At 40.8% G+C, this 24,578-nt stretch overlaps 1 protein-coding gene across 2 annotated transcripts in view; it reads right to left on the bottom strand.

Moving 5' to 3' along the window:
- Positions 1 to 18,016: 18,016 nt before the first annotated feature.
- Positions 18,017 to 24,578, bottom strand: part of ETV1 (ETS variant transcription factor 1) — an 85,482-nt gene continuing 78,920 nt past the window's right edge. For both annotated transcript variants that reach the window (XM_044429530.1, XM_044429531.1), the window contains 3 exons: positions 23,193 to 23,362; positions 22,381 to 22,482; positions 18,017 to 21,840 (listed from right to left, as the gene is read on the bottom strand). In XM_044429530.1, the coding sequence (XP_044285465.1) occupies positions 21,619 to 21,840; positions 22,381 to 22,482; positions 23,193 to 23,362 (494 nt within the window). In that variant the 3' untranslated portion in view covers positions 18,017 to 21,618. The remainder of the gene's footprint in view (positions 21,841 to 22,380; positions 22,483 to 23,192; positions 23,363 to 24,578) is intronic.

Raw genomic sequence — 24,578 nt, 5'->3', positions numbered from 1 at the left:
CCAAAGACCGTTTGCTCTCTTTTAATGAATGCCACTTAACTAGCATCCAGGTTCATCCTAACTCCTTCCCCTGTTCAGGAGACCAGTGCACCCAGTGCGCAAAGACTGCTGGGCAAGCTTGGCAGTCATGGAATAAGAGTTGAAATAGTTCAATAACTGGTTAAAGCACAGAAATAAATGGTCAGTTCTCCCAACGGAGGAATGTACACAGTGAGGTCCCATAAGGGTCTGTACAGGGACCCAGAACAGAATCCAGTGAGGCACTGTCAGTTCCAGTGCATAAGCAGCCTGCATGCTTGTACATGTTGATTTGGCTTTTTTGTGGGGCAGGAGAATCTGAAAAAAGCAGTAACATTTCTGCTTGCTGCTGCTCACGGCCAGGCTTCCTCTGGGAATCGTTAAATCTCTCTTGCATGTGCACTCGGTCCTACATACCCAGTGGATTCCGTGGGAGCCGCCATTTGTAAAAGGAGACTGGCAGGGTGGGAGAGAATTGGTGGGGGCAGAAGTGCCCTGTTGGATTCTTCCCAAGGCTTCCCAGCAGAGTGCTGAATGAGCCACCTTGGTTATTGTTTATTCAGATTTCTATATCACTTTCTGCAGAAGTATCAGAACAGTGAACACAAAATCCAATGGCAGAAAACTGCTATACATATAACAATAAAGCAATAAAACAACACATTTAATCAGCAATAAAGCTATATACTCTACCATGTACTGCAAACCACAGCTGCTGGCTCAGTCTTCAGGGAAAACCTGTGTGAAGAGATGAGTTTTCAGAAGATGCCTGAATGGCGAAACTGTGGTTTCCTCCCTAATATATATTGGTAAAGTGTTCCAGAGGTGGGTACTGCAACATGGGATGGACCCTTGGTCTGATCCTGCATAACTGGTCTATGGTTATATTCTCATGCTCTTATAAAGATGTGTCCAAGAGTGACAAACTGTGTTCAGGGTTCTGATAAATGCTGGGTCAGGCAGAATAAAATATGGAAGAATTCCAATATTGGGCACAGGTACTTGTTTGGGTATGCTGTTGGCTGGCAGTGAAACTTTTACTGGAGCTTTTTCAGAGCAATGGAGGGCCCTGTGGGGCCCTTGGATGCTGCTAGACTGAAATTCCCATCATCCTTCACTATGGACTCTGCTGGCTAGGCATGGAGGAAGTTGCAGGAATAGGAAGGCCACCTATTCCCTGGCAGTGATGTGCACCTTCCTACCTAATGATTTTAGCGGAGCAAAACATGTTTAATGGGGAATTTGTGACAAATTAATGTATATGTATGTTAAAAATTTGCTGTATAGGGCATCTAAATATATTGCAACCATAGAGGCGATCCAAGACCATTGTTCAATCTTGTTTTTCTTGTTTGGGTAGCATGTTATTTATAAAACTTGCCCATGTCACTTCTCTTATCTCATCAGCTTTTACATGAATTATTCACTGATGCTCTGGTTATATGATCTCAGCTATACTCAGATGCACATTAAATTTAGGTCTGATTACCTTTTCTTGATGTAGCTTCCAATATTGAAATCCATGTTTTGTAGAGATTGAACAGCATGCAGTGTTGCTGCTGCTGCTCAAGTGGCTCCGGGGTAACCTGATGTGCCGAGGGAGATGTGCCAACCTCATTTGGAAGTGTTCAATTTTAGTCCTACACGGAGTGGACCCACTGAAATGAATGAGGCTTAACTTGACTCTCATTCAACTTATTGCATCTACTCTACATCAGGCAAGCCATGGATATTCTTCTTATTAGAACATTTCTATGCCGCCCCTTGCTGAAGCCTCGGGGCGGCTTACAAACATTGTCTTTCAAGCATGATGTGCTGATCATTACTCACCCCCAAAGAGAAAGAAAAGGCCTATCCATGTGTACTTCAGAGCCAAGGGAGGTATGAAAGTGGGACTCTCTTTCACTGAAGCGTCTGTCTTGAGCTTTGTTGGAGCCATCCATGCATCTCAATTCCATGAACCCCACCCTTGGATAGGCTTAGCTAAGGTTAGCTCCTATAAAGTTCAACATAAAAGCTGTAATCAATGAGAAGTCCCACTGGCATAAGTGTCATCAGCCTCTCCTGCTTGGAGCTCCACAGAGTTCTAGATCATGCCCTACATATTTCACTGTACAGGACATCCCTGCCAAGACATGAAGAATCCTGTACTTAGAATTGATTCCCATTGAATGCTCAGCCTGTTTGTGGTGTCTGCTACCCCCTTAGCATTCAGAGACAAAGAATGCAAAAATCTAATCATGAGCTTTTTTAGAAATCATTAACACTACATTCATATCTTCCCTTCCAAATGAAATTGGATCTCAGGTTGAAAATGATTACTTATCTAAACTTTCTTGAATAGCCTCCTCTACTGTTGCTTCATGTATCATGCCAGATAGCTGGTATGATTGCTGTTACTTGGGAATTTCACAGCTATGCATGCACTGGCTTGCTGCTGTTCTTTCATGACAATTGGCATGATGAGATGTTACATCTCCAAACAGATTGAATAAATATGTTTTTACAATGGACTCTCTTGGCTGCTCTTCAAGCGGAAACACAGAGTCTTTCTATGTATCCTCCTGTCTGATTATCACTCATTGCTGTCATTACAGCTGGCCTGTAGCAGCTGTTTCATACCAAGGAAAGCTAAAAGCACAAGGTATTTTTCATATGCACAAAAAAGAGCTAGGCTCTCTCCATCGTTTGTCCAAATTGAAGTATGGCACCAGATTATTGTGGATTTCTCTAAACTAAAGTGCCATTAAAAGACATCACTCAGCAAACCTCCTGCTTTCTGTTAGCTGCAGAATGCTGAGATAACAATGGCTTTGTGTTCACCTTCTGGGAAGATTGAACAAATGGCAGGTGCTTGAGCCTTCACAGGTGTCTGTCCGTATTGCTGAATCCAGGTTCTGCATTCCATGTGAAAGAGGGACCTTCTGCAATAGGTGGCACTCCACCTGTGGAAGATCCCTCTGTCCCATTTTGAAGATTCCTCCTATGTCAGCACACCCCATTCAGTGGGGTCACCTGAGTCTCTCATGGCATTTTTCAAGGAGGCTGTGAGAACTGTTGTAGGAAGGAAGGGCAGAGGAATTCACTTCCCTCAGCACGGCTGTTCCAGCATAAATCTGGGTTCAACCTGTAATATTTTGCTGCCACTGAATATAGAGACATATCTAAGTGGTTTGCACACAAAGGTGCATATAAAATATACCCACAAAGAATATAAAGTACTAAATAATTAAAAATATTACAGAGAGACAACAATCTGAACAGGGCAATGTCCTAGAGGTCAGGGGAAGGCTGCATAAACAGGTATATTTGCAAAAGGTATGTGGACTTGTCACTGTTTCTGACTCTCACACCACACATGGCTGGTTTCTGCAAGGAGGGGACTTTTACTAATTAATTATTTTCTTGCATTTACATTGTCCTTTTTCTTCATGAGAGGAACCCAAGACAGCTTACATAGCTCCATGTTACCGTCACAAAAACAACCCTGTGGTATAGGTTGGGCAGGGAGTCTGTGACATGCCCAGAGTCACCAATGAGCTTCATGGCCAAGTGAGGAGTAGATCTCCTGGGTCCCCAGCCCAACACAGTACCCACCACACCATACCCCGCTGGCTTTTTGACTACATCCTCACACTCAGAGCTATGAGGGACACAGCAGTGCCGGGGAATATGTGGCCATCCAGATAGTGTTGGAATGTAACTCTCATCAGCCTGAACCAGCAGAGTCCATAGTGAGGGATGATAGGAGCTGCAGTCCAACAACATTTGGATGGCCACTCTTTCTCCATCCCTGACACAGAGCATTTGCATAGGCAGAACTGTAGAAACTTGCTCAACTCAAGGACCCAATTCCAGTGTGGAGAACCTCTTGGGGGATGAATTGCGGTGGCGGTGGGCATGGCAAAAAGCTCAGGGTTCCAAATACCAGCATGCTTTAGCTTACAGCTGTTCCCGCCAGGAACTAAGAGCACTTATTTCCACTTTTTAGGATGTGAAGGAAAGCAGCATATTTGTGAGTTTTTCAGGGAATGGAGGTGGGACCAGGGAAATGTGCATGGCCTTCTAATGAATGCCGAGGGCTCGATGTGGCCCCCAAATTTGAAGTTCTAAACCACGGATGAATGGCCTGTATAGCTCTTCTCCATGTCTATTCAGCAGGCTAGGTTGGATCTGATGTCACAGCCCTGTGAAAGAAATTGGGCTTCTGCTAAATGCAATTCCCAGTAAACACCATACTAAACTGTTTACTAAACTGTAAATGCTAAACCAGAAGTGAGGAAGATTTCAGTAAAGATAACCCATTCGAAGAGAAATGGGCTGTTGAAGGCTACATTCTCTCAGAGGTATAGTCTGTCAGAGGCTGCATGCTGGCTAGGGGTGGCATTAAAGCCAATGGTGGGCAGGGCCAACGTCAAGTGACTATGTCATTCCTGAAGGGTTTTGCGCAGCCCTTGGGCTGCAGGTCACCCACCCTGCCTTGATGCAATAGGCCAAAACAAGATAGCATCCATCTTGACCAGCAGCCATCATTCCTCCAGCTGATATCTTCAATTCCTTCATTTTGTTTCAGTGTTTTCTTCCCAATCTAAAATAAGATGTTAAAGGCTGAAGATACTGACTGATATTTAAAAGGACATGGAAACTGAGTGAGAAATCATAAAGAATACACCACTGGTAATTTGTTCTAGAAATAGATGCTCTTCAAGCCTTTATTGGAATAGAATTATGTTGCAAGGCTCTTTGATTTCAAGACTTTCTGAAACAGCTGCATCCAAACAGGAAAAATGATGATGAATAAATATTAAGGACAAGAAGTATCTAAGGCAACATCTCTTTTGCAGATCCATCTTGCAGAACTTTATGAGACACTGTGAAGAAAAAAAATGGCATTGTCCATTAGAAATGCCAAGACAACTTTCTTGAACTTAATTTAATGCAACTTTCTTTTTGTTGTTTATAATTTCTGTTCAAAATCAAGAATAGCTACAACCCCAAGCATCAATGCTCTTCAATATCTAATTTCACAGTTTTCTTAACACATATATCATGTTATTTATTATAGTCAATGTCATCCCAACACCTTTGCCTATGCCTGCTACATTTTAAATGGCGTAGCTTGCAAACCATCAATCATAAATCAAGAAACATATTTTAACTTCAAGTAAGATCACTTTGGAAAGAAAGCAAGCCTTGTATGGTCTAATTGGATACATTACTCACATCTATAAGTGATAAATGCCTGTTCAGGGACATTTTAAAAAAACTTCTCTTTGAGTTCTTAAGAATGCAATACAGGCAGGATTAAAACTTCTGGTCCTTGTGTTGACTTGAGCCACTAATGGACAGATACATCAGTGTCTATAATGGGAAAGGGAAGACTTTGTCAACTTTTGCCTATCAAAGATGAGAAATTCATTTTGCCCCAATCCAGTGACTTCTTGCATGTATCATATCCAAATCTCATACATACAAAGGCTTCCCATTTACTTTTATGGATAAGTAGCTTCTTATGCATAGCTTTTGGAATTCTCACCTCCATCAGCGTGGTGAGGAAACCATCATGCTGATGCAGAAGCTTACGGTGTGCACTGAAGCATTTATGAGGCTCTGGATTGGGTAGGAAGGCTTCTGATTTATTGTTATGTTGAGCATACACTTTTCTGGTATTGTAGACAGAACAAGCTGAGATGGATTCCATGACCTGGTGCTTGGTGTGTGATAACTGCAACTAAAATGCAACCACCTGATTGTAACCGATGTGCAACCATCTGAAACTTCTTACATGTGTCAGCTGCCATGCACATTGCCCATTGATCATGGAAGTGCTCGTTATCAATGGGCAAGAAAAAATGTCTACAGAAAGTTTATCACATCACTAATTGATATATTAATGAGAATCTATCCTTACTTGATATAAATTGTCCAGGGAACAAACAAATAATTAGAAGAGGGTGCTATTAACAGGTTTAGCACTGGGATACATAGGATACAAACTGTTAATTTGTATAAAAAATATGATTCTGCTAAATGAGATTCAGATAATTGGAGTCCTACTGTACATCACATTTTTGTAATTAGATCTGCTCTGAACTTATTTCAGGCCAAATCAATTTAATACTGTTATTAGGTTATTAGTACAGGGAATAAGCATGCGGTATTCCCTGCATGTCCTCATAGCTCATCAGCAACATTAATAATACATTAATTAAACTGGTAAAATGGAGGGATGTAAGGAGAAGAGTAGGTAGAAAGAAAATGCAATCTTAAGCAGGCTGCATTTAACAAAGATGTAAACTGCACCCACAATACCATTTTAATCCCGGAGAAAATGGCTCATGTTCACATCTTCAGTGGAATCAATTGAACTAACCACATTAACCAGGTGATGTTCATTTCACTTTACAAGTAATTTATTGCGCCAGCAACACTGACTCCGAGGTGGTTCACACAATAATTTTCCTTTAAACAAACACCATTTGTCGCTAATGACAGGGCAAAGCAAACTTCAGGAGCATTTACGAACAGTAATGTCTCTCCTTTGCTATACACATTTGCAAACCGATCTCTGTTATTTGCAGATGAATTAACTATGGCTTGAAAAAATCATTAAAGCCATCTGCTTGGATGAAGGAAAGGAGAGGGAGGGAGATTGAGAGAGAGAGAAGGTGTGGGAACATGGGGATCATTTGTACTTGCAATGGCTTTAGACTCTACTATATATCTCTATTTATACAAAGTCATTTCCTCTAAATTAGACATGATGTCTCAAAAATAAGCAACATTATCAGAGCTCATTATACCCACTCAGATACACATTTCTGAAAAACAAAGGAAAGAAACAGTTTACACAGGTAACTCAAGGCATTTGTTTCACTGGCTTCTGGCAGGGAAAGAAGCCCACAACAATTTCAACGATTAAAATCGGTAGCTACAGCAGACAAAAGCCTAAAGTTTTCCAGAAAAACCTTATCCCTGGAATGATATGAACTCATCAGCATAGAAATGCATCAACAGTGTTTCCCCAAATTAGTTCCTTTGCTTTACTAAAATACATTTGAAAGAGTTTTATGCCCAGTCACTCTATGACAAATTTTGTACTGGCTTGTAAGAGGGTTTATAACTGAAACTGAAGTTATCAAAGCACAGACTTTTTAGTAACTTCCAAGAGTTCTATACCTTGTTAGCCTGTTACTATAATTCTGTAAACCTTTGCAGACAAAGACATCAATCTCTACAAAAACTTCTCCTTTCAGTTCAATAGAATAGTTGGCTTCACACATACAATGAGATGTTCCTACACAGACAAGCTTCCTCCACCCATCCACACACACATGCATTGCAACAAAGGAAGAAAGCTGTACACAAAGCAGGTTCTTCTGGCATTTCAACAAAACCATGGATCTTAATAAGAGCACATGTGCTTCCAAAAGAGGACGAGGAAGAAGATTTGTTTTCTAGATCATTAAATGGGTGCTGCTTTAAACCTACAGCTCAATTTTCCTCAACCAGATGTATCCCAGATGTTTTTGACTTCACTTCCCATCGGGTGCAGCCACCAAAGGTCAAGAACACTGGAAGTTGTGGTTCAGGTTGAGGAAAGTTACTACAGCAAGAAAGCAATTTTAAAACTGGAAGTGCCACATTGGATCAGATAAAATGTTTATATATTCTATCATCCCTTCTTTCCCATGCCAGCCATGTATTTAGGAGACATCTACCAGCACAGCACGGAGGCCATAGCCCTTCCCCACTGTTGGGCAAGAAAAGTTGTCCAAGGCAGCTTTCATGTGGAGGCTCACAGCCTCCAAACAAGGAGATTCCATTTAACTATTGTGACCAATAGGTATCCACGGTGGGGATGGTCTGGGGCATTTTGCTGTTTGTCAGCTCCAGAGTTTAAGTGCACCTTAGGCAAGAGAAGCTCAGCATCATCAGTCCCAGTTTCCTTGCCCCTGTCACTGCTCCCCATTTTCTTGTCCTTTCTCACACTGGGCCTAATCCTTACCACTGCCGAAAAGGAGAGACAAGGGAAGTAGAGGCTGCTTTTCCTTCTCCTGCACTTGTCCACAGCAAAGGCCAAAGAGAACTTGACCATCTTGGTGCAAGCAAGTTTTTGTGACAATCCAGAATACTTACTGGACCCCTCTTAAACTGAAATTTCAGAGTATACCATCACATGTGAAATTAGGTAGAAGATAGATAGATAGATAGATAGATAGATAGATAGATAGATAGATAGATAGATAGATAGAGATGAAAGGAACTGGATCAACTAGAGAAAAGGAAAGAATTAACTTGAAAATGTGGATAACTTAGGCTGCAAACCTATGATCCTTGGAGGGCATTCAAAGAGGAATACAATTAGGTCACATCTTTTACCTGAGAGTAGACGGAACGGCCAACTCTTGGAGGGCAAAGCCAACTTTGAATGACCACTAACAGATGCCAGTGACAATAAGCTGATTAAAACAGTACATTTGAAGAGAAGAAATGCACATTTAGAGAGTGACATTGTGGTAGCAGTTTACAGATTATTGGAATGATGATAGCACACAAGAGGTAAAGTCAGAGATATGGTCACGAATGTAAGGATTATAAGGAAAGTTGTAATGGAATACAAAGGGTGTGTGTGAACTTATGAATATGTATTTTGGTAGTATTTTATTATTTTGAGTGTGTGTGTGTGTGTGTGAACAGTGGAAGCATATGTGACAGGAGGGAGAGGCAGCTAGAAATTGCATCTGACAGTCAGAAAAGTGAAGTTGAGTATGGGAGCCTGGGAATCAGTCTTATCCAAAGTTTGGCAATTGCTCTGTCTAACTCAAAATATTCTAAACTGAGGAACAAAGGCTGCAGAGATTCAGACAGGCCTCTTTCCCAGCCAAAGCTGGAGATGCCTCAGACTGAAATTGAGCCCTATGTAAAGATGTATGGTGTGAGCTTTCACTTGTCGTCAGAGCTGTGCTCTCCCCTCTCCCGGAGCAAGGACTTGCCCAGGAACTGACCTCAGAACCACTCAGCCCATAGCAAGAAGCATGCAATTGGACCAACAGGCTACATCCACCTTTGGTGAATCAAGAATATCTTTAACCAGAAGAGAGCCAGAGCCAGAACCAGAGCAGCAGGTACTATGAAAATGCCCATCAGCATTAGCACCTGGACAGTAGACAGAGGAGCAGGCATAGAACAGATCACTGGACCAGTCTTTCCCAGTGAGGTCAGATGGATCTGGCTTCTGTTTAAATAAAAGGAGTTGCTGTCCAATTTGAACTTATACATAGGAATTAGCACATTCGAATTTGTAACCTCTTTTATGATGATGTCGTTCTACTTTTTTGATAATCCATAAGGGCCAAAAAGCTTCTGCCTAAGACACTTGATTTGTCTTTTTGACTATGGAAGATGTGTTTCTATTTATATTATAGGTATTATTTCTAGGTTGATACCTATAGATTTAAATTAGCATATGAAAACACTATGCAAATTGGTATCCTCTTTTGGTTCTCCTTTTTCGTGATGGAATTCTTCATTTTGGCAAAATGTAAATGGTAATCGGGGCTCCCAGGTCAAGTAGCAGGAACCCCCTCTATGTTCCTCCCTGCAATCCAGATACACAGGCCCACTTTGCACTTAACAAGTGGACACCATGGGTGAAATTCCAAGCAGGGCTTCTTGTTGCAACACTGCCTTTGGTCATTCCATGTGACTCCAGCAAAGGTGGGTTGTTGGGGGGTTAACAAGTTTGTTTCCCAATTCAGCAAGTGCAGTGTGATTCTGCTGTGGTTTAAATTTGCCTAAAGTTTTCCTATGGGCAACTTTACCCACACTGGTTTGCTTGTGATGTGTGAAGAAGGTCATAATGTACAATAGACCTCAATAATCTCTCTGTGCGCTAAACAGGTATGGATGAACCAGTCAGTTTCAGTTTTTCTTAGGTTCTCATTTTTCTAGTCCTAAATCTGGTACACCTCAAACATGAACATCTATATTAAAATCTTGCTTGGATATTCACCAACATTTTTGTGCACATTTCTCCCAATATATGCATTTTGCCTGCATTTTTGAACATAATCATTTTGGATGCAAATTTCTTAATATAACACATTTTTCAACTTTCCCCAGTGCACACACATTTGGTGCAGTCTGTGGTGCAAAATTTTGGTGCAAAATTCAAAGCGTTACAAGTTTTGCTGTTTCAGTTCACATAGTGGTTCAAAATTTCAAAATTAGGCACATTACTATATAAACTGAACAAATTTCTCCAGCATCCCTAATACTAGGTCAGTTCTCCCTTATTTAACCTAGGAAGCCATCTCAGACGGCTGGAACATATTCATTCTCACCCGTTCCAAAGTGTATCTGCCTTCTAGTCAAGGCATATCATGGTCTGAACTGTGGAAAACTAGAACAGGTGGCATCCAGTTCTTTCAGCTCGATCATTCTGTGCTCTCTCAGACATCAGATTTTCTGCTTTAATTTCTAGATATTTTCTTGGAAGGTGGCAGGTGTGGGGGTATGCCTTGCATTTTAGAACTGAGAAGCAAAGCTTTATTTTCTCTTAAAATATGTATTTCATCTGTGCAAATATTAAAATAACTGCATTCTTTCCCTCCATCCTGACTCCTTCCAAGATGTCCTTTTCTACCATGCAATCAAGTGTCACATTTCAAGCTCCTGTATAGAAAAGGTGAAGTCTTACATTCCAAAAGAGCAACCATGCTTTATTTTCTTTCTCCTAGTCATGGATGCCAGTAGTTTTTTCCATGGAAAATGTGCTATTATTGTGAATGGAGAAGAACTGCCTTACTACTGCCATTTGGGGATTATGATGATGCCTATGTTTAGTGAGCATGATATTGCTTAGGTTTTTTTATGAGCAAATTATTCTCCACATGTGCCTGTAACTGGATGCAGATTACAAGAGGAGTCCCGAGAGCAAGTGATTATAGGAACACAGAAACAGACCAGGATTATCAGCCAGGTCCAATACCTGCCAAAGCTGAAGATTTTATTTCACTTTATTTATTTATTATTGATGGGATTTTAGTATGTCCTCCCTACTAGAAAATGCTCCCTAAGCTTCTTCCAGTAATACATTTTTAAACAATTAAACATTAATTATTTAAAAATTAATATATTTTTAAAATCAGTCATCAAACAGTGGTAAAATGGCAGATAAAAATGTATTGAAATGGATTTGCTCCAGTTTCAGGTTCCAGTTATTATCCTAGCAGCTATCTCCTGAGATAAGTGCATGTAGTTGCTAAGGTAGTAACTGAACTAACTGCAATTTTCATACTCAGCCGCACATACACCGTATTACTGCAGCCTAGCTGGGCGACTAGTAGAACATGGATACTTGTGACTAAAAGAGAAGTTGCAGATAGCTCAAGAACCTCAACTGATACAAGGCATTTGGTGCACCTAAGGTGCCCAGTTCCCTAGTGTCAAAGCTGGATCTAGAGACCGCCAGTTGGTGGGCCTCTTGATCAGGGACAGTGCAGCCTCATACAGATCAGGTGGAACATCATTTCCTTGAACAGATGAGTCATCTACACACAGAAATGCCACCCTTCAGTATTGAACTTCAGTTTATTGTTGGATTTCAGGCACCAGTTGAGCAGTGCCACCTGACACGGACAAATAGGAGAAACAGAATTAGGTTGAATGATATATCTTATCCCAAATCCCCACTTGACTTCCTAATCAGGATTTTCATGTAGATCAGCCTTCTAAACTTGGTATATTCCAGACATTTTGGACTCCAGCTCCAAGCAGTCCTAGACAATATGGCCAATGTTCAGGAATGGTGGGCACTGTAGTCAAAAACATCTGGAAGGCACAAGGTTAGGAAAGGGTGGTGGTGATGCTAAAAAGCATGGGGGATCTGAGGAGCAGGATCCCAAACCACTAATTCCATGGAGCCAAGTAGCAACTGATAAGGTGATGACAGGGGATAAATATTAACCCTAGTGGTTTTATATACTAGGGTGGGAAATTCTGCTATCAGACCCTTCAGATAAACTTCTTCCTATACCAAGAAATGAAGCAGATGGAGAACAGATAACCTCCAGGGTGATCTCAGCCATTGGAAGCTCTTAGAAGGAGACAATAAAATTATACTTCTATCTGACTCAGACATGCAGCAGTTTCAGATGGTAAACCTGATCTAGGCAACTTCCTACTTCCCCTCTGGGACTCTAGGGTCATTATGTCACAGAAAAAACAAACAATATTTTGGTGGCTAAATCTTCTGAGTTGTTTATGTATCCAGTTTGCGGCCTGAACTCTTAATATTTTAAAAACAAGCATTACAACCAAACTCGCATATCTTCTTATCTGGCCATTAAAAGTCAAGTGAAATGAAAACAGTTTACAATACTTCCAGAGGCTTGGATCTTCAGGACACTGGCATGCAATGGATGAGGTATAGCAAACAAAGACAATTCTTCTTTTGACATATTGGTCCTTCATTAGTGTATAGATGGCATACTTAACAGTGGTGGTTTGATCTAGATGTAACAGAGTGATCGGTGGAATGATTGATAGCAGAAGCCAGAATGGAATTACGTTCATGTCAGTTGGGAGGAGGAGAGGGATGGTTAGAGGGAGCTCAGCTCAGAAAAGAATTTGTTAAGTTAGGATGGAGGGAAAAAGTTCAAGAAATAAAGGGCCAGGATATATTTGAGGACCAGTGGCGATATGGTGCTAGATTAGGGAGCCTTATGGCTAACGGATGGGACAAAACTCAAATAAAAAAATAGATAAACAAATAAAATTTATTTCATCACTATCAGTTACTGTTTGTTCTGAATGTTCACATACTGCACAAATAAATATATGTTCATTTTTTAAAATACCAGTGTTCTGGTGTGAGTTTAGTTTGGTTTATTTTCTCACCCTATGCATTCATTAGCTTCAAATTACACAGCTAAAGTTATAAAGAGGACAGTCCTTCTACTCTCTTCAGCTGCTGGTCATTGGTGAGTTAGGGAATCCTAGAGAAAGTGTGTGTTCGGTTCCTGCTAAGAGCCAGGGCTTTCAAGATACGTCACAGTGGGCTACCAGCTTCCAGAGCAAAGGACTCCACCTCAAGACACCCACTGGCAAGCTCATCCGATCACTTCTCCCATGCAGTGCCACAATCTGCTAAATCTACTTGTGAGCAAGCCTAGGAGCTGCTGCTAGAACTTGTGGGAGTTTATCAGGAAATGGCTCACACACTGGAGGCAGTTTTGATGGGACATCTTCAGTTCTGAATGTAATGAGTCAGTTGAAATGAAAAGGCAACCATAAGCCAGCTAAACTGTAAGCCGGCATGAATGCTGCCAGAAACAGAAGACAGAGGAGCTGCCATAGTAGTGCAGGGATCTTCCCATGTCTCCAAAGCATCTACAACATCCTGCAGCTGCAGGATGCTTCCTTCAATGTTGCAGAGTACAAGAGAGAGAGAGCAGCTGAGTGTTCTTCTGATATATTTGGCCCGGCCCCATTTTAAGCAGCAGCTTAGTTCTGAGAGCCAGATAATAGTAATTGTCATTAAAAGCAGTTGTCATCAAAAGAAGGGTCTCAATTCTTATGAATTTCATTCCCCACACCTCTGCTGCATTTTGGTCTAGCAGTGATTTGGGTTTTGCCCTCTTCTCATATGTCTCTTTAAGTTTAATTATCCCCCATGCTCTTGCTGTTTTATTTCATCTTATTGCAATCTTTCTTCTTAATTACTACATCACATCTAGTTATATGAAGAATCCTGACAACTGAAATGATTGTTTTAAGACAAAAATATGCTTCTGAACTGATTTGCTCCAAATGACTACCTTAAACACTTATTTTCTACCCACAATACCTTTCCTTTTGGAGCAAAGATTAACTGTGGGAGCAAAGAAATGAATAATTGTGTGTTCTGCAGTTGGACCTTGATGAAAAATTAGCATATTGCAACATATTAGCTTCTTGTTTGCTATTCCTTCACAATTTTGTGTGTGCATGTACATGTACACACAAAAAATGCAAAATAAGACCACTGCAAAAGAGGCTCTGAAGTTCTGCAAACTTATACAGACTTACTTGGGAGTAAGTCCCATTTAATACAATGAAGCTTACACTAGTAGACAGGTATAAAATATGAGCAACTGATGGATTTGCATGGATATTATTTTAAAAGTGGCTTCCTTATTACACATTTCTCTTTCATCTCTTTTTCATATCTCTTAATTACCCACTCAAAATGACTACCTCACCCCTTTTAATATTACCATTGAGGGGGTGTCAAGTAATATAATTCAGATTAGTTCCATTGATTTTAGTGAAATTGTATTGGTTCTACAGAAACAGAGCCCATGGCTCATTAACTTGATTTCTTAAATACGTTATGACAATAGTTACTTTGCCTTTAGGCACCACAAGTCACTACCCATATTTCAAGGTTCTGTTTGCTCTTTTAACTATATCCAAACACTGCACAGATGGGTTTACTCAACTATTGCAAGCAGCAAAAGATGGAAAAGGGGGCAGGGGAAAATCTTAAGGAAAAATTTAAATCTTTAAAGTCTTAATCTTTTAAAGGCTAAAACCCCACAAGCAGAAATGAAAATATGGTAAATGGAGGGATTGATGAATCTGTCAATGTCACTGTTTTGTTGTTCCAATCTTAAGGCCGATTCATCTCTAACTTAGAGGAAAGAAAATAAAGTTCACATGTAAATATATATTCACTGCCTGATGTACACATCTTTGCAAACTTTTTTCTAATATAGTTTTGAACATTTTGCATACACTGGATAACTCTGTAAAATTCAGAGATATGAAAATCACAAGTTAATTCTTTTTTGGTTCACACAATAGTTAAAATATGTGAAAGTAAGTGCAAACTGAACATTTTTTCTCCCCATCCTGAATTATAAGTTCAATATGTTTAAACACATAACCAAAAGAGGTCAAAAGATTTAGGTTTGTATTAGATTTGAATGTACTGATTTGAAAGTATAGATGCAAATTAAGAAAGAATTACTTTAATTTAAATAGAAACACAATACCTGTCACCAACAATAACTGTGGGAAAGAATGTGACCAGGTAGCCTCTTTTGGCACACAGGTCCCAAGATCCCTCATCATTTACTATACTGGCTAGAGGTGATGGAATTTGTACCTGGAAAACCAAAATGGTCCCCATGCTTGAAACTGAGTTTGCCTCTAAATAGAGACAGGGTGCCCAGCTGCCCTGTTGCAAAGCTGTTCTTCAAGTAATACTGTTAGCTCTTCTGTTAGCAACAGCTAAATGTGGATTTTTCTGATAACATCCAATGGTTGAGCAAATTGAGCAGATATTACCATTTCTCAACATTTATTTCAAGCAGTTTTGGCTTAAAAAAAAATCTAATACTGACACTCAAGTCCCAGCCAGTTGCACTGCTCATTCCCCTCTTCTGATAAGAGTATCCTATTCCTGAAAAAGAAGAAAATAGGGTGGGAATGGAGCCTGACAGCAATGGCCTCTCACTCAACTTCATTTCCCCTGCCCCTCTGATCACGGTGAACCAGCATGCTCCCAGTCATGGATGGAAGAGCAGACTCTGAGCTCAGGCAGGCTCCTTTCCCCAGGGATTTCCCACTGCAGTGATCAGAGAGCATCAGCAAGTGCACACAGGTGCACATATGAAAGAAGAACTGGGCAAATTCCCTTTTAGCTGTCTGATCACCCATACCAGCAATAGAAGAGGTGGCAAGTGTATGTGGGTGGCTGGGAACAGGTGGTGGAAGTACTAGAACTCTCTTGCCAAACTCCAGAAGTGAAAAACCCTGGAGCAAACTCAAACTGAGTACCTTTGACATCTTGCATTCAAGTGGCAGTACTCAGAACTGCCTATTCCTTACCTATGTCTCCATTAAGACTAATGAACTAAGAATTTTACTTCCTCTTCCTTTAAAAAGGGAAGAGAGCAATTTTTACTCCCACTTTGGGTCACTTCTGATGCTCCGTAAGTGATTTATTTTTACTGATTTTATCAGTAATCTCATATCCACTTTGTACAGCTCTTATCTTGTACACAGCCTTGAAAGGGATTCTGCCCTTTTAAATGTGGTTGAAGTTATTGCAACCATAAATATTCTTGTTATCGGTCAGTCATTTGTTACATTCTTGCTTTGGCTGAACCCTACTTGTGCTTAAAAAATACGTGAGCATGATTAGTTGGTCCACAGTAAGGAGAGGGATGAATTTTTGTTGACGCAAATATATAGCTTACTCTCTTGGTTCTAGATTCAGCATTGCTTTATGGATCTGGAAGACCTCAGTGACAATCATGGCAGATTTTCTTTGAATCCAGCAAATTCTCCATTGGATGGTTCTATAACTCCATGAGTTACGTGCTGCTTTCTCTTTAACTCCACCAGTCCTGTATTATTTTTTCTTTAATAGCTCATTCTTTGCATTATCTAGAACACTCCCAGGGCTGATTCAACAACCATTTTTGTGGGGTTATTTTCACTGCAGGCTGATTATGTCAGGTCCATTTGGATTCATTTAGACACAAGGCCATCCATGCATCCAGCTAATTCTTGCTTTGGGAGGAGGGCTGCATGTGCACCTGTGCTCCACGAGTGATCTATAAAAGCACGTGAGAGGAACCCCGTTGATCTCTGCTGTTCAAATGCCCCACTGTGCACGCCACACAATTGTGCTGTGCTTTGCACTTCACATTGCTACATTATGGGACCTTGAGGCAAGCCCAGCACTTCATCTCTTCATCCCACCTGAGAGTAAAGAACCCGAAGAACCGGAACACGAGTGATACCAAGCTGTCTTCAGAACACGTTTTCAGTCCCATGGCAGCAGCAGGAATGTAAGTGGGGGCAGAAAGAAGTTCTGCAGGTTTGCACAATGGTCAGATTAAACTACAGAAAAACTGATTCTTTTTCTGTATCTGATAGCATTATGATTCTGATAGCTAGAATCTATTGGCTGGTGTCTGTGATATCACCAACATTTTCCTCTACCCACTTCCTTAGGGATAGGGGAAAGGTAAGATTTGTTACATCTATATCCAATCTTTCTTCCTCTGTGGAACTCAAGATGGCACATGCAGTTGCCTGTGATCTTCTCCCTACAAACAGACCAGACTCAGACCTCCTTGGCTTCAGCAAAGTGGCTGATTCACAAGTCATGCCCTGCGATGTAAAATTGATGGTTTGGATCTAGATATAGTAATATTAAGAACACACCCACTGAATAAAAGTGCAGTTAAGTATGGATCCAACTGAACTTTAGATTAAAGGCATATATGCATACAAGTACACATGCTTCTAATTTAAAGTCAAGAACACCTTAAGACTGAGGGCTGACTTACTGAGCCAGGACTCAATTTGCTAGTTTGCCAGAAATGGCATATTCAGATTCACTGGAATCAAGAATTTGTTCTGACAGCCTAAAGGAACCCTATACCAGCTGCAAGAGTTCTAGGAATCATTTTTGTCCCATGAATCTTTTAAGACACCGGTTTCTTAAAAATGAATACGTAAATAAAAATTGTGTCTTCAGTGGCCATGGACAAGCTAACAAGCAAAATGAGGCCATTTTGATGCCTGGAGCCACTAGGGACACCATTCTTGCCCACGCCAATATTTTCCCTGGGAGCTGCATGTGACTCACGTGGTGCCCATGCCTTCCCATGCTTAGTCATCACCAGGGCTGAGTAAAGTAGCCACTATTACTCACTCAGCTTCCCCATGCGACTACTTGGTATCAATCCATTATATGATACACCCAAATGACCACCTGCACTGCCCCTCTCCCAAATGCATCAGCTCTTACCATCTCTTTTTTATAGTATCCTTTTTAGCATGAAGTGACAGTCAAAAGAGCAAGGACCTTCACTTGCTATGCTCTTCTGGATACAGTAACGGAAATGCTTCTTGCTCTGCCACAGCAAACATTTTAGTAGGTTTGAATGAATGACAAACAAACATGCATTCCTTAGAAATCCAAACAACCAGCTTTCAGAAATCAGCTGCCAGATTTATTAATCTACCTGGAAAAATGTGGAATAAAAACAGAACTTAAACTCTTTTAAAAGGTACAGTTTCAAAAGGGTTAATCAATTCCATATAACAACTTCTTGTACCAATTTTTTCCCCTTGGGAATTCATTCGATGGTGGGTGAATTGCCTATTTTGTTCAGTGAATCACTACCTTATACAGTATATATAACTTTTTAAAAAATATTATTTAGACATTTGAATAGTTAGGCTTTTTTAAAACCACCCACCCCATTCACCAAATATACATCTCATCCTGACAAGAAATGCTCTAAGCCAATACTGATAAACCAAAAGCAATAGCAGAACTTTTCATTAAAGGGACTCATACACTGGGGCTCTATTTCATGAAAAAGTAAAGCCTTCTTAAATCTGGATTCCCCCAATACTCTTTGTCTGTGCCTACACCTGCTGTTTGACATTTTCTACCTTCAGGGAACACTTTTCACATTAACTTGCCTGCCAAGGAATGTGTGTGTGTTGCAGCATATTCCAGGTGTATACCCAACTGATGTAGGAGGGTTGTCAGGGCAGGTAAGCATCACCATCGCACTAGGTGAGCAGAGAGTCCTGGGAACAGGAGGTTGGTCATCCTAGGGCTAACCCTGATGCTGACCCATTTAGCTATAAAGTAGAGTGGGTAGATAAAGCTTTGATAGCAAAAGAGGCAACCTGGGAGGGTTGACAAAACTTGTTCCCTCCCCATCAAATCACACCACACACTGCTGCTTAACCCTCTTCCTTTCAGCTGAGCCCCCATCCTAGAAGCGCGCCAGCAGACAGAAACTGGAATAAAGCAGTGGAGCATGGAAAGATGAGGAGGGGATGCATTTTGCTTCCCCGTGTGCCTTTTTATTATTGAGAAAAGGTAAGCTCCAGCCCAGCCCAGCCCAGCCCAGCCCAGTCCCACCATCTTTTCAGCCAAACAGGTTGATTTAAGACACACCATGTCACATTTGGCCTGTAAGTATCCCTAGGCGATTCTAGAAAAAGTTTCAAAACACGTCTCTACCCCAAAGGGTAGGGGGTTATTCTGTACATATATTAGTCATTTGGACTATTAGTGCTACAGATTGGTAGCAAGAATAACATGAAGGGCTGTCCATTGAGGTTTTAGTAAGGCTAGCATACCCTGGATTTATACACATGCACCTATTAAGTTACCGTATGTTGCTTGGTGAAGTAAATGCAAACCCAGTGTGTTTTTTCTACAGTGGTGGTTGACAGTGGCTAAGACTCGTTAGTTTGAAATGAATTGCATAATAAATCATTTATAGCTTTACTGGTTTCCTGACCAACACTGAGTGCAAAGTACATCACCACCTCAAGGCATCTTTGATTTCATGTCATTTACAATGGAACATTATTTCTGTGGCTAATGATTATGGACTCCTAATTCTACTTTCCTTCTCCCAGAGTTGATAATACCAGACAAAGAATGTTTGTGTGTGTGTGTGTGTGTGTGTGTGTGTGTGTGTGTGTGTGTTGGGGAAGAAATTGCTTTGAAGAGTCACTGTTTACAAGGCTCACTGGACAGCTCAAACCTCATTTCTATCCTTTCAAACTCGGAAACTAGGATGTTTCAGAAAAGACGTTCATAAATAGTTAAAACTTTCCCCCCTCTCAATTTTTGTATGCAAAACAAGGGGTGTGTCTCGCTTTCAACAATACCCTTCTCAAAATTAAAAAAAAAAAAGAGAACCTTTAAAGTTGCCTTCCCCAACCCAGCACCTTCCAGAAACGGTGTAGGACTATAATGCCCAGCATCTTCGTGCTGGCCAGACATGATGGGGATTGTCGTACACATATGGAGCAGGCTGAGATGGGAAAGGCTGCTTTTCAATGTTCTTCCAAACATCTTTGATCACATTTACATTTAGTGTCCAAAACAAACTTGATTGATAAGCATCAGTGCCAGCACTACAACAGTATACAGCAAATTCATTGTATTCTTTTGACGGCTTGTGGAAGTCTCTGCTCCACTGCAAGTTATAAAAGGTACTGCAGAGCTCCTCTTAGCAAGCTCAAACTTACTACTCATTTGTCAATGCGCATAAAAGCTGCTTATAGCACAGCTGTGGCCTAAGCTATTTCTCTAAGCAATAAATGGTTCAAGTCATCTATTTTGTCCTGAAATGCTACCTGTAGTTACAGCATTGCTTATAAATGGGCATAGTAAATTCAGCAAAGAGAATATTACAGAAAAAAAGACAGCAGCAGAAGCATTAGCATTATCTAGTATGTATATATGTTTATCAACATAACACAGCAGTAAAAGGTTTAAATGCATATTAATGGGTACCATGTCTAAAAATTACTAAAGTACCTATTTAGTGTATTGGATATTTTGCTGAAGGAGTGCTTGCTGTGGTCTAAACAGCATTAACTAGTACAGTTAATTCCTATTGATTAAATAACGTACAAATGCATCAAAGTAAATGGAAGGGCGCAATACATTTTCTCTGCGATCACAATCCCATATTTAATGCTGAAGTGATAGCCAGAATGGATCGGCACATCTAATTGTTATATTCAGGGGGGTCCTGAAAGATCTGAAAAGGTAGATATGCTGTACTTGCATAGCAAGATGGTACCAGATACAAGAAGCTAAGCTACAACCCTGCAATTTGCAGTTTCAAGCCAAGAATTGTGCTCTTCAGTCCACAGCAAATGCCTCTCTTAATGACCTGATAATGAACACAAGGCAGCAGGAAAGATATTTAAAAATAGACACTAAGGGAAAACTGAAAACAAATGAACTTGGCTTTCAAAACAAAAATGGAAACAGGCAGTGGTATGCCTAGCTCTTCTTAAATCGTGCAACTTTTATAACTGGACCAAAGGTTAGTGGCAGAGCATGTGTTTTGCATGCAAGAGGCTCCATAGGTTTCATCCCTGCCATCTCCAGTCAAGGCTGGGAAAAACATTTCTCTGAAACCCCAGAGACCTGGTCCAATTGGAGTGGGCAATCATGAACCAAATGGGCTAAAGGGTTGATTCGGCATTAGGTAGTTCTCCATGTCTTTTTAACATAGAAAAGTAGGCGAGGGGGCATGACAAAAGGTGGGGGGGCAGTGACCATGGCAGGTATTTCCCCAAGTAGTATACAAATAATTCAATCAATCACATCTAGAATTAACTGTACTATGGATACCCCAAGAACATGTACAATATCTTTTAGCCAATATGAAACAAAAAGAGACATGATACAGCTTGGATGTACTTAAAACCTGTATATTCCATTCCCAATCTTAAAGAGAGAGAAAGCAAGCCCACCCTTTCCTTCTTGTTCCACAGAATAAATCATGGGATCCCAATCTTCCCCTTTCAAATAAAGTGCACTGTCCATGGCAGACCATAGGAGTAATGCAACAGGAGAAGCCCCTTTATAGTACTATTTTATTCTTTTTTATTCTTTCTTTCTTTCTTTTTTCTATTGTTTATTTATTTTTTTACAAAACCAACTGAAGGGGATTCAGCTTTCCTCCTGGTCTCATGAAAGAGGAGAAACTTGGGGAGGGGGGGAGGAGCGGGCAGGGTGCTTCATTAACGTCAGTGCAGTTAATACACATAGCCTTCGTTATAAGGGTGGGTGTTACAGCAGCCTCCTTCCTGCATGTAGACCATGCTTTCGTCAAAGTGCGACAGAGGCACGGTGTCCTCTTCGTTGATGTGACGTTCCATGTCCGTCTTCAGCAAGGGGCGCTGGTTGTCCGGAAACGCCATGGAGAAGAGGGCTTCAGGATCACAAACAAACTTGTAGACGTATCTCTCTCCAGCAACCTTGGGAGCAATGTTAGAGAAGGGGGGTTGGGAGCATTAAAAGTAGAAATGGAATCTCTTTTCCAGGGCTGGCAGCAAAGGCTAGCATGCCCAGACAGCAGCCAATGGCCCCACATTGACTTTTTCAGAGCTGGCATCCAGAGTTGGCATGTTCAGGCACCTGGCAAGAGGCCTGCCCCTGCTCTTCAGCAATGCAAACTGCTTTTTCCGCGGCCTCTTATACTACTCTATGTAATGGTGCTGTTGATGAGAGGAAGGAAAGGTAGATATCCCTGCCTATTTGTTCAATGGCTCCCCCCTTGTCAATGAGGCAGGTAGTATCCAGGAGGAAGACGAGCAGGGGGATGAGCAGCTGGGAACAACATGGGCAGGAAGAGTGACTCAGGGTGCACCCCATAAAGAGATGAAAATCTAAACATTTGCAGAACTGGCAACAAAACACTTGGAACAATGCAGTTTGCAGCTGCTTACTCTTATAAACTGGTTTTTAGATTAATATGCAACACTCCAATGAAATTCAGTGCCACATTAACTGCTCACCTTTTGCATGATTCCCTTCTCATAATAATAACGAAGTGAACGGCTAAGTTTATCATAGTTCATGGCCGGCCTGTTTTTCTGAATCCCCCAACGACGTGCCACCTGTCACAGAAAGAAACGATCAATGGTTTGCCAAAATTAGTTTAACGAACAGGCCTTACTTTCAGCTATATTTTTCAAAATAAAAGTTCATCAGAGAAGTAAAAATTATGAACAAAGTTCTTTCTAGCCAAGATGCCCCATGTTCAAACATGGGATTATTCCAAGGTACAAAATGCTGCTGCATACACTACGATAGGATAATAACTCCACTTTGTGCATTAGGACCTGTACTAGAATTAGATTCCTTTGCATGATGGAACCTTGAGCTGGGAGTCAGGAGTATATGGGCCCAAAACAATGTGACTAGCGTTCTGAGTTAGCAAATATGCGTAAGGGAAGCATCAGATCCTCCTTATTTTTCCATGTCTGCATGCATTTTGCTCATGTCACATGTTCCATGTTGACCCGCGTGAGCCTCCATTTGTGTGGGGCTGGGACCGCACACTTCAAAGGACAGGTCCAAGATCCCACCAATTACAAAAAGGAGAGAAGATGGATGTATTTCTCTGCAGCTAATGGCAGGGGAAGACAACCTTAAAAATTTAGTTTGAATATTCCATGGAAATGCACAAGGCTACTATGAAGATAAATGCACCGTCAGCTGTATAGATTAGACACGGGAGAATCAATTCTGACAGAACGATGAAGTAGGGCACTTTGGCCAGATGCACAAGAAGTGGCCAAGAGAGATCCACAGGCTTATTGCTCACCTCTTCTGGTTCAATCAACTTGAATTCCATGCCTCGTCCTGTCCAAGCAATGAAGTGAGAGTTTGATGGATCATCAAGAAGGGCTACTAAGAACTGCCACAGCTGAAGAGAGCCCCGGCGCTGGTATGTGGGCCCTTCACGGTACATTCCTGGCTCCTGTTTAATATCACCTATGCAAAACAAAACACTGCTTAATGGAACTCAGCTCTTGTGAGGACAAGGACAAGCCAACAACAGCAGAAGAAAGTGTGTTTTAATTCTAGGCTATGTATGTTATTATTCTATGTGTTATTAACCTATCTCTCCTTTTGGAGATGGCCCCGTATACAGGATACAAGTACAAGGTAAATAAATTGCTATCAACTGAAGCCACATGCAACTTTTAGAACATGGCTAAATTCAGAATCTCTTGAGTGCAGCTTCATGTCTTTGTCCTAGACCCAATCTATGCAAAACTGACTTGCAAACGTTACACCAGACCTAGGCTCGACAAAGCAGAACACCTTTTAATAACAATTTGGATATTTGAAGGACTTCATTTGTATACAATACTGCACACAATATCTCATTTGGAAATGCAATGTAAGCTTTATATATCTGCAAAAACTGATTGACTGAAATGCTTTTAGGATGCAAATTCATCTAAGAGAAATTTGACAGAGTATTTGGCTAGGACTTAAACAGTGTGAGCTTTATGTACGGGTATGCAAATCCTGCAGATAGATGAGTCTGTCTTTGGCGTATTGGACTCATACAGATGGGTTCATATTTAGCATAGTTTAGCTGTGCATTAGCAATACTTCAGAAAAGCACTAGATCAATTGCAAAGGAAAAAAACCCAGAAAAATACCACATACAGCCAATCTGGAAAATTATAAATTGCTCCTCCCCAAAGCCAGCAACCTCATATGCTTAACCCAAGACATTTTAAAGATAATCTCAGTGAAGAGCACACAGAATTGTCAGCTGAAAAGCTAAGAAGTGAGATTACATCCCCCACCCCGTGAACGATGCCTGCAATGCTTGATCTTTGAGCAAGAAAGCATTACTTCCTGCTTTGACGCAAGGCAGAGCATCCTAAAGACTTGCACTATGGTACATAACTGCTTTGCATTAAATCTGTTCACACAGAGATCTTCACGACCAATATGGTTGAAAGGAAGCTACTTAAAGCATACACACATTGACAATCATTTTAAACCAAAGAGAAACATGACTGCTTAGGTATAAATCCTAGCTTTTAACCTCTCATTGTTCAGTCAGATGCTGATTACAACTAATATGGAATCAGAGACACACACATGACTAGAAACCAAATTCTTCAGTAAAAAGCAGATATTTGATGCTGCAAGATTACTGAAACCAACCTTCTGCTATACTCCATTC

This window comes from Varanus komodoensis, unplaced genomic scaffold, assembly GCF_004798865.1.
Source record: "Varanus komodoensis strain SLA01 unplaced genomic scaffold, ASM479886v1 scaffold2, whole genome shotgun sequence".
Taxonomy (NCBI): domain Eukaryota; kingdom Metazoa; phylum Chordata; class Lepidosauria; order Squamata; family Varanidae; genus Varanus; species Varanus komodoensis.
The sequence above is the reverse complement of the archived record's forward strand: the minus strand, read 5'-3'. Positions and strand labels throughout refer to the sequence as shown.